Below are 10,229 nucleotides of genomic sequence, written 5' to 3' on the forward strand. Positions count from 1 at the left end.
CCTCCCCCCATCCCAGAGAATAAAATGGAGCATCCTGTCAGCTCCCCGCTGACGCCTATAGCCCAGGAAGAGCCCAAAAAAACTGAAGCAGGGTCCGTATCAATCCCAGACCACACGCCGCTTTATACCCCCAACCCAGTCACGAAACATTCCTAGCGGCACCTACTGTAAATGGTATCGTCCATGTTTAGAAAGGAGACGAAGTCCGAAGACTCGCTTGACCGGAAATCACGACTTCACGTCAACAGAGTCCTCCGATACCGAGAGACGCTCTACACGGCTGGCTCCGATATTCCGCCTTCCCCGCTGTTCCCTAACCGGCTCGCCTTCATCAGGCTGACCACCCCCGATACCAGTCTCCCCTACACTCCACCCACTGCCTGCCTAGCAGCTTCCCGCAGTCCCCGCCCACTCAGGTAACCGACAGAACATTCATCCAATCACGTAGCGATCACACCAGGGTCTGGCATTTCTTGGGCGGGTCTATAGAGTACTCTTTGTTACGAGGTTGTCCGTTCATTCTTGATTGACATTCTAGTTGACCAGTCAGCGACCCAGTCTTGTAATAAGGGCGGGACAACACGTTTAATGACAAGACAATTGACCAATGGAATCTACAGACAGTCCGTAGCTAGGCCAAATAGACGTTGATAAGGGCGGGGAATCTAAGGAGATCCTTAAAGGAAATGCTGATGGAGTTTATCATAAGTGCAATGTCTGCAATTCCAGTATAATGACATTCCTCATGCTAACCCTGGCTGTCAGCACTGCTAGCAACTAAACTGAAAGTACTGAACTGAAGGAGCTGTATACATTTACTTGTAGTAGAGGAATTTACTATATATATATATATATATATATATATATATATATATATATATATATATATATAATATTAGCACTGCCACAGCCCCTGGTTTTGCATTGGACCCCATCTCACTAACTGTGACCACTGTGAACAGGGGACAGTCCTCCAGATAGGCCAATAATATCAGACTAGTGGAGATCAGCTGGTTGGAGGGGCTGCAGTGTTCCACACATTTGTCCAAGGCCAAACCTGTATATATATGTTACTAGCAGACTATTCCACATGCTTTCTTCTCCCTGATACACCACCTCTGAGCACCTCTTATGCCATTGTCTGAACCTAATGTCTCCTTGGCCTGTACTGGAAAGTACACCACCTTTAGTGGCTTTACACTGAATGGAGATTCAGGTATGGAAGATTTTCCAGAAAGTACCTCAGTTCTAAGGCAATATTTGTCCCATGCATCCCCCATACTCTGCAATTCTGTACCCCAACAAATCCTGTTCCTACCCACCATCAAAACCTTGCAAAACAATCTGAAAATCCACCTCTAAAGAAAGTCTTCAACCTACAATAACCCTGCTACCACCTACTGTCTCGCTCGTCTCACCTTGTAGATGGTAAGCCTTTGCAGACAGAGGTGTAGTGTATGTACTGTACAGTATGTAGTTCCCCCGTTATGTAGGTAGCTTTTCCCAGTAAGTAGGTGTCCCCAATGGGTTGGTAGGTTCCCCCAGTAATTAGACTGTTCCCCTGAATAAATAAGTTGGTGCCCCCAGTAGGTAGTTCTCTACATATAGAGCACAGGTTCCCCTAGTAGGTAGGTAGTTTCCCCTGTTATTGATGATTGAGAAGGTATGGAAGCCAAGAGGGCATTGAGTCTGAGGGAACAGGAGGAAGGTGGAGAAGGACGAAGGACAGAGAGCCTGTGGAGGAAGGGGGTGTGATTGTCTTAAAACATGCAATATGGCGTTTGCTGGAGTTAACGGCTCAATAATAGCCAACCTATGTGACAATGAATACTACACTGTACTATAGTACAGATGAAATGAAAATTAAAGGTTAGAGGTAAGATGACCATGCCATTAGTAAGGCTAGGTTCATACTGTGTTTTTGCCGTCCGTTTAATGTATCTGTTTTATTGTTAAAAAAAAAAAGGGGGGGGGGGGTTGTATTCCATTCGTCAGAATCCGTTTTTCATTGACATACATTACAAGAAAGATGTATAGAAACAGTTTTTATGTGTGTTGGTTTTTCAGCGGATGTTGTCAGGGGCCTGGGAACCAGCAGCTGCGGCGGAGCAGGACAGGTAAGTATGTCACACTGTTATGTCCCCCGCAGCCCTGGCAGCAGCCTAGATTCATAGTTTATCTTGGACAACCCCTTTAACCATTACATTGCTACCAAGTGTCTTATCATTTACATTGTGTGATGGAATCTTGGCTGTTAGGTCAAGGAGACACATTATTTCTTCCATATATCGGTCTGTGCTCCCAGAACGTAGAAAAAAGCTTTTATTCTCCACTGCGAGGTGTCAAAGAGGCTTTCCTGAGCTCCTGATCTGCTGAGGGCTGTAACACTCCACATTTATGCTTGCAGCCAATTGTGCTAAGGAACAGTCAGCATACCTCTCAACATTTTGGACGACCAAAGAGGGACAGTTGTGGTTCATGCTAGGAAAATTTTACAGGCATTTCTTTTTAATTTAAGGATGCATTTACACATCCAGGATCAGCCACAGATTGAAGCGTTTAGTTACATCGATATCTGCAAATCTGCAGCAGATCCTGTGTGTGTGACTGCATCCTTAGGTCGCATTGACACATCAGTAAGGCTGTCTGTAATTGCGGACCCAAAACTGCGAACAGGATTACAAATGTGTTTCAGTTCCTGTCAGCATTTGTAGGTACCCACTGTCATATAGGTGATACAGACGCACAATGGCTTCATCGTTTTGTTGCAGCATGGATCATGTCCCCAAATGGATCAGAAACACCTACAGATGTGTGTATGGGGCCATAGAACTCAATGAGTCTGCATGTGTGACAGGGGCCATAATGTCACATGATTCATGTGAATATAACAATTTTTAGGATCCAGCTTGCACCACGTGATAGAATAATATGCAAGTTTGGGTCAATTATACAGTAGGAAACCAGACACTTTCTAGAGCAACATTGAAGGTTTATTAATGCAAATCTAATTCCTAGGTCAAAAAGAGGGACATGTAAGGGGCAAAGAGGGACAGAGGGACATGGGTCAAAAGTAGGGACTGTCCCTCCAAAAGAGGGACACTTGGGAGGTATGAGTCAGTGGTAAAGCTTGATTATTATAATCACTATAAGGGCCAAATTGTGATATCTTGGTAACTAGGTAAAAGCATCTCCAAAATGGCAGCTCTTGTTAGGGTGCTCCTGCTATACAGTAGTTAGCACCTACCAAAGTGGTCCAGGAAAACCTGGTAACTACCTGTTATAGCTAGTTCTGCTATGATTTGTGATATTATAGATTTGTATCGAGGCATTGTATGGTGAAGTGCTCCAACAAATCACATTCTCTGGATTCCTTGCCATGTGGTCCTTAGAGGTATACTATGAGCAAATATACTTACACGACTTCTCTGTCTGGCCGCTCATACATCAGCTTCTAACTGGGTGTATAACAAACTTAATCTTTTGGTTAAATCTTTCATCTTGGAGTCTAACATAAAGCTGCTTTACTTTGAACTTTCTTTGAACTACTGGAACCTTTAAAGAATCCTCTTGAGCAGTCTATAGCACACAGTCTATACTGACTAGTGGAAATCATTTTAAGCATTTGGCTTTATTACCCCATTCTCTATTCCATTTTATGTAGTAAATGAAGAGCTATGAACGTTTCATGGACTGAGAGAATTTAGAAAAAAAAAATCCATATTTATTCTGCATTCAAAAATTTCACTCAATTACACTTCTAAAGGCCACACAAAACTATTATTTCTCTCTGTCTTGATGCCCTGTTTGGTCACTCTGCAAATACGTACGGTGATGGTGCTGCTGCTCCCTTACTGAGTGATATTTTGTGTTCTGATCAGAGCTCTTGTATTTTTGGCCTTTTTAACGTTTAAGTCATACAGGATTTTGTTTTTAATAAAATTTCCTGCTTGAAAAAAGGTTTTGGTCAATTTATCCCAGCATTTAAATTTATTAGATGCCACAGTCAATGGTGACAATCTAAGGGCCCTAATACACGGAACGATAATCTGCCCAATAAAGCCGATTCGGCAGATTATTGCTCCATGTAATTAAGTCAATGATCAGCTTCCAACATGACCGTGCATCACGCGTAATAACGATGCATGGCCAATAGCTGAGGAATGTATAAAAAAAAAAATAATAATAAACTTTATACATACCTGTCCACGCTCCCCGGTGTTCTAGCCACTGACCGCTCCCCGCAGCCACAGCTGGAATTTCTGAGCTGATCTCTAAAGTGACAGGCCGTTTAGCCATTTACTGGCCACGGCGCTGTCCCGTCTTGGCAACTGATTGGCTCAGAGGTCTCTCCCTTCAGAGACCAATTCAGAAGTTGCAGAGGTCAGAAGCAAGAACACAGGACCATGGACAGGTATGTATAAAATTTATTATTTTACACTGAAGGTAAAGGCTGCACAAACATAGCTAACGATGTCCGTCCAGCCCTTGCTCTGTGATTATTAAGGCATATAATAGGCTCAGTAAGCGAGCGCCAATCTAGCAGATAGACACTTGCATACTTTATTGATTGGTCCGCGTAAAACGGCCTTTAGTGATTTGATAGAGGAAAGGTTTCCTGTCACTCGAGGTCACTGTGTGTACACCATCATAGGTGCCAATGATGGCCATGGCAACTTAGAGCTTGAAGCAACTCTGTACCCACAATCTCACCCCCCCCCCCCCCCCCCCCAAACCACTTGTACCTACGGATAGCTGCTTTTAATCCAAGATCTGTCCTGGGTCCATTCAGCAGGGGATGCAGTTATTGTCCTTAAAAACAACTTTTAAACTAGCAGCCCCGTGCCCAACGGGAGTATCTGTGCCCTAACTTTGCACCACCCCTCCGTCCCTCCTCCCCACCCTCTTCATCATTAGGAATGCCACTGGAACATTTTCTCCTGTCAGAACACTGCACAGGTGCCTTAACAATCCAGCCAATGTTCAGTATTCACACAGCTGACAAATAGGAGACAATCAGCCTGGGGCATTCCTAATGATGAGGAGGGCGGGGAGGAGGGACAAAGAGGTTGTGCCAGCCTAATGCATATGCAATCTAAGCCCTGGCCGTTAGGCACAGGGTAGCCAGTTTAAAAGTTGTTTTTTAGGACAATAACTGCATCACCTGCTGAACGCACCCCAGGACGGATCTTGGATTAAAAGCAGCTATCTGAACGTACAAGTGGTTTGGGGGGGGGGGGGGTCAGAGTCGCTTTAAAAAACCCTGAGGCTATGTTCACACATAGTATTTTGCACAGTATTTTTTCAACCAAAACTAGGAGTGGATTGCAAACATAGAACATAGAAACTGTGCATTTTTCTCTGTTGGTTCCATTTCTGATTTTGTCTTAAAATACTACCCAAAATACTAAAACACTGAAACACTTCTCAAAATACTATGTGTGACATAGGCTAATACTTCGCATGAGAGTTTAAAGGAAACCAATCACGCCGAAATTGCCCCCATTGATAAGGAAACGTGCTGGTACATCACCCAGCACGCTTCCCAAACATCCCCCTGTCCCCTCCGTCCCCTCCTTTATTACCCCGCAATCTTACATTTGTGAAGTCCCGAACCGTATGCTAATCAGCCTCAAGTAGTCATGGTGACATGGAACGCAAGCCAGGGATGACATCGGCGGAGCGCAGGTCTTTGAATCACGCCTCTCCCAGGACCATGACTAGTTCAGCCCACTATGACTACTTCAGGCTGATTAGCATACGGCGCAGGACTTCACAAATGTAAGGTTGCGGGGTAATAAAGGAGGGGACAGGGGGATGTTTGGGAAGCGTGCTGGTCGATGAACCAGCACATTTCCTTATCAACGGGGGAAATTTCGGCGTGATTGGTTCCCTTTAACAATGACATTCAATATTGCCTTGGCATGCGAAAACATTACACAAGCAAAGAGAAGAATGCATTGTGACATCTCCAAGATGTACTAAAAAATATATAAAGTTAAATAAAATGAGTAAAAGTTTCACCAAAAAATTCCCTTATACAGCTATTTATAGAAAATTAAAGCGTGGTTATTGAAACATTATGATTAAAAAATGGGGGGAAAATGACTAGGTCCTCGCAGGGCAGAAAAAGGCAGGTATACAAGGATCATTTGTAACTTGTTTATGCGCACTTAGGGGGGCATTTATTAAAGAGTCACTGTCGTATTTTTTTTTTTTGCAGAAATCAATAGTCCAGGCGATTTTAAGAAACTTTGTAATTGGGTTTATTAGCCAAATCTGCCATTATCTGTATGTAAAAAGCCTTTTCCCAGGTCCCCCCCTCCTTCCTCTTTTTCATCCACTCCAAAAAATCTGAAAATTGTGACTTGTTGCAGGAGACGTACCCTGTCTGTTCTAGGGAGAGGGGAGGGGGGAGGAGGAAGGAGGGAGTTAGCCGGCAGCAGAAAGCAGATAACAGAGGATTACAGGCACAGAGCTGGGTGACAGCTGTAATCTGAGCTCAGACAGGTCACTGGTGATGGTCAGAACAGATAACGGGTGAGGGATTTGTAGATTAACTCTTTGTTGTCCTGTTTTGGTCTTTTCTTTAGCTCTCTCCATAGGAGAACAATGAAGACAGGGGGGAGAGCTTCAAACTGCTTTTTAATGATAAAAATGCATTTTTCGGATAATAAACCCAATTACAAAGTTTTTTTAAAATCGCCTGGACTATTGATTTCTGCAAAAAAAAAATTCACGACAGTGACACTTTAAGTCCGGCGTTTTTTACGCCGGACTTATAAATGCACCCGCAGCTCCGGCGCTACGGGGATTTATGTAGAGGCAGACTGCCTCTACATAAATCCCGTGCGCGCCGGTGCGCAACGCCGAAAACCTACGCCAGCTGAGGACTGGAGTAGGTTTTCGGCGTACAGTTCCGCCCACTACACGCCCCCTTTCCGCCCTCCTGGCGCACTCGTTGGAAAGTATATTTTATTCGCAGATCGACCATTTGCGTATAAAAAAAATACGCAAATCGGCACTTTCCGCCGAAAATCATCCGTTCGCCGGATGATACATGTGGCCCTTAGCCTCTTTAGTTTTACACTTACCAGGGTCCTGGGACTATCCTGTAAACATAAGTATTTCTATGTTATGGCACACACAGTATAGTATATCTGCAGGTTATTTTTTTTTTTCTTTCTTGACTAACACATATCTTTACTTCCTTTGGGTTCAGGTTGCGTAGCAAGTGCTTGACTTCCTGCCTTGGTGACCACCATCTCTACACCACATGTAATGTGATGGTCACAGGAAGCTCTATATACTGTTCACATTTGGGACAATTCACACTGCAAATGTGTGAGAAAATTGTACAAGTGGTCTCCCCCCTTGCCTCCGGTAGCTAAGCTTCTGACTAATGTGTATGGCCAGCTTTAAAGTGAAATACAATAGCAACCAGTTAATTCTTTAAGTGATTAAGAAATATGCATTTTATTGTACATCTTATTGCACATATAGGGCCTGTTCACACTATGAAACTTGCACAGAATTTCAAGCGGAGTCTGCGCCACGGACCCATCTTGAAGTTCCGCCTCTCCCATTGATTGAATAGGATGTCGTACTCGCGCTCCACCATTCACCTAAAGAATTGACAGCTTGTTCTCCTGTGTAGAGAGTTGTCAGTCTCCTTTGTGATGCTTACTTTCTGTGAACTACAGGCAGGGCTGGCCCTAGGCTTTATAGAGAAGTCTTCAAAACGGCCCTATGGTGCTTCCCCAGCTTTCCGAGCTTCTTGAATTCCAAGTTTTCCTAGTTACATAGCGATAAATCCCCCCATATAAAGCAATATGGACTCTCCATTCAGGAAAGCTGAGTGACAACACTGTGGTGCCACAATGTTGACAACAGACCTGATACTGCATGATAGATACACACAGTATATCACTGATGCATCTTTGTTGTTTGATCAATTTGTCCTCCATCACAGCTCAACAGAGGTTGTTACCCAGCTTTCCCAGGCCACCATGTCTGCCTAGGTCCCAATACTCATATTATGGAATATCTAGTAAAATATGTTAACCAGGAGCCAGAAAAAGCTGAGTAATAATCCCTGGGAAGCTGTAATTGAGAAATTACAATGTTAAAGGGGTACTCCAGTCAAGTGTATTTTGTACGGAGCTCTTTATCCGAAAGTGTGGCATCACAGCATGGCATGCGTTCCAGCACCACCACTCTATGCTGTGATGTCAGCTGCAGAGGGCGTATATACCTTCAGGTTATGCCACTTTTCTCTTCAGACACAGCCCTGTGTCTTACTATCGCAATAAGGAGAGCCATACTCTCTCTGCAGCTGACGTTACGGCACAGAATGGTGGTGCTGGAACACAGCCATGCCCTCATACTTCCGGCAGCTAAGTTCCATACAAGATAAGTTTGGCTGCAGTACCCCTTTAAGCAAAATTCTAAATCTACCTTGTAAGGCAGATTTACCTATCATGGTCCTGGGAAAGCTGGGTAACACACTCTGGCTAGCATCTTTATTGAAAGTGTGTATAGCTGCATAAAAGGTGTGGCTCCTCCATGGGGCACTGTCCACGTGGGTATTGAAGTGAATGAGCCCCAATCCTTTCCCTGAATTTCCAATTTTGATGGTGAGCTTATATGGAGATATCAGCCGGTCCCATACTGAAGATGGAACTAAGGATGTTTGGCTTAATGACTCTACAATATGTGATAGATCCCCAACACAAGTAAAATAAACGACACCAAAGAATGCAAAATAATGACATGACACATTGTAATCAGATGTCAAATGGTCACAATTTTATTTAAAATCACATAACACTCAAAACAGCAGACCTCTGACTCACAAAGAGTCACCCTCCAGCACAGGCAATGAAAAAAACCCTGTGGAGGAAACCTCGAGGGAGCCATGGCCATGGAGAGTTGCCCCTCCCCTGGGCTAAGAGCGTAATACTAATATAATATACAAACAACAACATAAAATAGACTATAAATATACCACACCGGATGTGAGAGAGATCTGGCTGCCATATCTGTCATCTTATTAATGGCTACATGGAAGTACCTTTTCTCCCTTACAAATCCAGGTTCACCTCTCAAGAAGATGGAGACTCGGTTAACTGGGTAGTCTAAGGCAGAGAACCCCCTGCTAGAACCTCCAGTTAGGTAAGAGTGGCGCATCCAAGATGGCACTGATCCAGGCAGTGTGTCTTTCTTTCATGGAACCTTCTTTATGACATAAGTGATTGACCTCACAGTTCACGGTTGCCATGGTTACTACAAGGACCCATAGGGAGCTAGTATATTAACCCTTTAATGACTGCAGAAGTCATTGAACGCACTTGTGACCAAGCAAGCAGCTTATGGTTAGGGCACTAAATAATAAGAGCTTTGAGATGACATGTACAGGTACTTGTAGATGTGATATACCAGACTGGCCCTGTAACCAGCACATACCTTCAAAATTTTTGGACAACCAAAGAGGGACACATATGGTTCTCTACACTACACTGTACACATGTACAGTCATGGCCAAAAGTTTTTCAAGAATGATACAAATATTAATTTTTACAAAGTCTACTGCGTCTGTTTTTAAAATGGCAATTTGCATATACTCCAGAATGTTATCAGAAGAGGGATCAGCTTAACAGCAATTACTTACAAAGTCAATATTTGCCTAGAAAATGAACTTTATTCCCCAAAACATATTTTAACATTGTTTCAGTGATTGCTCCATTAACACAGATGTGGGTGTTGATGAGGACAGGGCTGGAGATCAATCTGTCATGATTAAGTAAGAATGACACCACTGGACACTTTAAAAGGAGGCTGGTGCTTGGCATCATTGTTTCTCTTCTGTTAACCATGGTTATCTCTAAAGAAACATGTGCAGTCATCATTGCACTGCACAAAAATGGCCTAACAGGGAAGAGTATCGCAGCTAGAAAAATTGCATCTCAGTCAACAATCTATCGCATCATCAAGAACTTCAAGGAGAGAGGTTCCATTGTTGCCAAAAAGGCTCCAGGGTGCCCAAGAAAGACCAGCAAGCGTCAGGACTGTCTCTTACAAGTATTTCAGCTGCGGGATCGGGCTACCAGCAGTGCAGAGCTTGCTCAGGAATGGCAGCAGGCAGGTGTGAGTGCATCTGCACGCACTGTGAGGGGGAGACTCTTGGAGCAAGGCCTGGTCTCAAAGAGGGCAGCAAAGAAGCCACTTCT

The 10,229-nt window shown here is 43.8% G+C and overlaps 1 protein-coding gene across 2 annotated transcripts in view; it reads right to left on the reverse strand.

Annotated features, from left to right (window-relative positions):
- The window catches only part of CYTH2 (cytohesin 2), a 33,511-nt gene extending 32,852 nt beyond the window's left edge, over positions 1 to 659 (reverse strand). Inside the window, exon 1 of one of the 2 annotated variants that reach the window (XM_069949016.1) lies at positions 167 to 659. Coding sequence is in view for 1 of the 2 variants with exons in the window: in XM_069949014.1 (XP_069805115.1) it covers positions 167 to 185 (19 nt within the window). In the remaining variant the exon portion in view is untranslated. The remainder of the gene's footprint in view (positions 1 to 166) is intronic. The other variant, XM_069949014.1, reaches the window with a different exon arrangement.
- Positions 660 to 10,229: the final 9,570 nt, after the last annotated feature.

This window comes from Dendropsophus ebraccatus, chromosome 12 (assembly GCF_027789765.1).
Source record: "Dendropsophus ebraccatus isolate aDenEbr1 chromosome 12, aDenEbr1.pat, whole genome shotgun sequence".
NCBI lineage: Eukaryota > Metazoa > Chordata > Amphibia > Anura > Hylidae > Dendropsophus > Dendropsophus ebraccatus.